This window comes from Daphnia magna, linkage group LG10 (genome assembly GCF_020631705.1).
Source record: "Daphnia magna isolate NIES linkage group LG10, ASM2063170v1.1, whole genome shotgun sequence".
Classification (NCBI taxonomy): Eukaryota; Metazoa; Arthropoda; class Branchiopoda; order Diplostraca; family Daphniidae; genus Daphnia; species Daphnia magna.
Window position 1 is genome coordinate 1,539,896 of NC_059191.1, and position 2,529 is coordinate 1,542,424.

Consider the following 2,529-nt stretch of genomic DNA (forward strand, 5'->3'; position numbering starts at 1 on the left):
TCAGCTGATCCACGGAGGAAACGGGGCGATCTGCGACATGTGGAGTGTGTACCTCCGCTCTTTTTTCCCGCAAAACACGAAATGGCACGTTGTTCAAAAAAAAAAATAAATTAAAATTTTGTACTCATAATTAGTAGTGCCATGGTCATATACCCCTGGTTCCTCCACTATGGCTATCTTTCCTCTCAGAAAAGGGGTACCTTCTTGCGGGGTTTACTATACGAAAAAACTAGGGCTTTGGGTCGGGGCGAAACGAGTGATTTTCCGCCCGGTGGTAGCGCCTCTTGCGGGTGTGTTGTTTTCCTCCACGTAGAAACTCATTTGTAGCTAGATGGCAGTCCCACCGCGCGAAAAATCACCCATACGCCCCGACCCAAAACCCTCGTTTTTTGTATAGAAAATCCCGCAAGATGGTACCCCTTTTCTGAGAGGGAAGATAGCCATAGTGGAGTAACCAGGGGTTCATGACTCTTGGTAGTACCACTAGGGGCCCTCACTCCGTCCAGGAAGTTCCCGATAGGGTCCGGCCTGGTCGCCAATTCGCCATAGAATCTCGGAAACCGTTTGTCCTTACAACTTGGTCTCCGCGAGACGGTCTCGAAGGGTCGAGACCGTCACCCGTACATCCCAGTGGGACTATCCCGGCCCTCTGATTGGCTCTCTTCACCCTTACATCCTTCTATGTCTTTCTGCTTTCCGTTCCCACATTTTCCTGATGTACACAGTGTGGTTTTCAACACGAGTTGTAGCGAGCTAGCTCTGCCCGGGTGAGCTTTTCCATTCGCTCAGCCCGAGTGAGCGAATGTTCTAGGTTTTCAGCGCTCCTGGTGGCAGTTTCAGCAATCGCAACTGTAAATACTCTACAGTCAATGGCTTTGGGGTAAAAAGAAGAAAAAATCCCGTAGGAGTTTTGACATATGGAAATTTGGGTGGTACCCATAATGTTTCAAGAAAACCTTGGACTCGGAAATCTAATTCGTCCCTTGCAGCTACCATCCCTACACAGGAAGCTGAGCTTCATGGAACATCACTCATGAACGAAGGTAATAAGTCAGCAGCAACATAAGCACACTAGTTACTAAGTAATAATCCATCTTCATAGAATGTTCAGGTAACATCCCACATGCTCTAGAGGAAACTGAATCTCCATCATCTTCACCAGCAAAGGAAAGTGAGCTTCGATCACCTTCACCACCAATCGTGGAAAGTTCACTCATGGACCATGGTATCAAACAATCTTAAAACACAAATTGCTTATTAGTTATACTAACATCTTTGGCCATACATTGTTTAGATGATTTTCACAGTGCTTTAGAGCAGAATGTTTTACAAGAATTCAACAACGTTCACTTCACGTCCAAAAACTTAACGCAGAAACCAATGTGTAAAGAAACTGCTTTTGAATCATGGAAATCCAAACAAGAAATCGTTTATGGATCTCTAGTGGATTCATACACAGCAAACCAGAATCTTTGTGGCCTTTGCAAGGCAATTTCTGGATATGGAATCATCAAATGTAAGGACTGTTGCAATTACCTCTGTTTTAGTTGTGACAGAAAGCGGCATTCGTACGATCCATCCCATCAAAGGATGTATTTTAAGACAGATTCATCTTTCAAATCATTGCTTCCTACTGAATTTATCACTTCTCGTGGAGAAGTCGTCGAGCAACGTAATTGTTATCTTTTTATTTTTATCTTACGATGATTAAAATTTATTTTTCGTTTACAGGGGTTCATGTGCCGCTTTTTCCTCCCCCGATTTGCACCGAATGTGATAGCCGGGAAACAAGTTGCCTCATCGCAAGCTCAAAATCATGCTACGTAGTCACCAGAAAAGGTATCAAAGTTAATTGGCTTAAATTTCTTCTATAACGCGGATAATTTTCTCTAAAAATTATTTCAATACATAGGTAGATTGGACTTAAACTTACCAGTGTTCCATTGCCAAAACTGCGAAAAGTCAACTTTCCCTACCGTAGAAGATTACATTTCATCCGGATTTTGGCCTGGGACGCCAGAGCGATTTACCGTCTTGTTTCATCAGGATGTTTTGGAATTCTGGCATCATCTCAGGCTTCTGACGAAGAATGTTGTGTCTATCATGTTACGTGTAGTTTTTTTCCATCGCTACAAAGAATAAAACAATTTGAACCGATTTATAACTTGTCAATTCTTATTTTATTATACAGTTTATTATACTTTTCTGATTCCTGAACTTATCACCTTATGAGATGGTTATATTGTTTGGTTTTGTTGCAAGTTTTAAAGATGTGTTGATAATAAATTTGAATTTCCCCCACTGGCGAAGGGCATGTAATGCTCGTAGCTGATTGGCCATTCATTTAGTTCACTTTTCAATGAGAAAAACACGGAATAAAATGAATTTTAATGCATCATAAGATGCACTGATTCGTAAGGCATGTGAAAAATACAATCTAACGCACTAATTATGACAATAACTGCCCAAACGAACATGCCAAAATTCCATGTTTTCTGTCATTCCCCTTCCTCCCCAATTTAGACTAAA

The 2,529-nt window shown here is 41.7% G+C and overlaps 1 protein-coding gene across 2 annotated transcripts; it reads left to right on the plus strand.

The window, feature by feature from the left end:
• The first annotated feature begins 732 nt into the window (after nucleotides 1-732).
• On the plus strand, nucleotides 733-2,157 carry LOC116935024. Of its 2 annotated transcripts, none has more exons than XM_045179749.1 (5): nucleotides 733-1,043; nucleotides 1,112-1,225; nucleotides 1,295-1,672; nucleotides 1,732-1,839; nucleotides 1,913-2,157. In XM_045179749.1, exons 1-5 carry the CDS (start codon nucleotides 1,034-1,036, stop codon nucleotides 2,140-2,142), a joined length of 840 nt encoding a protein of 279 aa, XP_045035684.1. In that variant the 5' UTR covers nucleotides 733-1,033; the 3' UTR covers nucleotides 2,143-2,157. The 2 variants fall into 2 exon arrangements, with proteins under 2 accessions (XP_045035684.1, XP_032798303.2); XM_032942412.2 differs by having other exon boundaries at nucleotides 734-1,043; nucleotides 1,103-1,225.
• The last annotated feature ends 372 nt before the right edge of the window (nucleotides 2,158-2,529 follow it).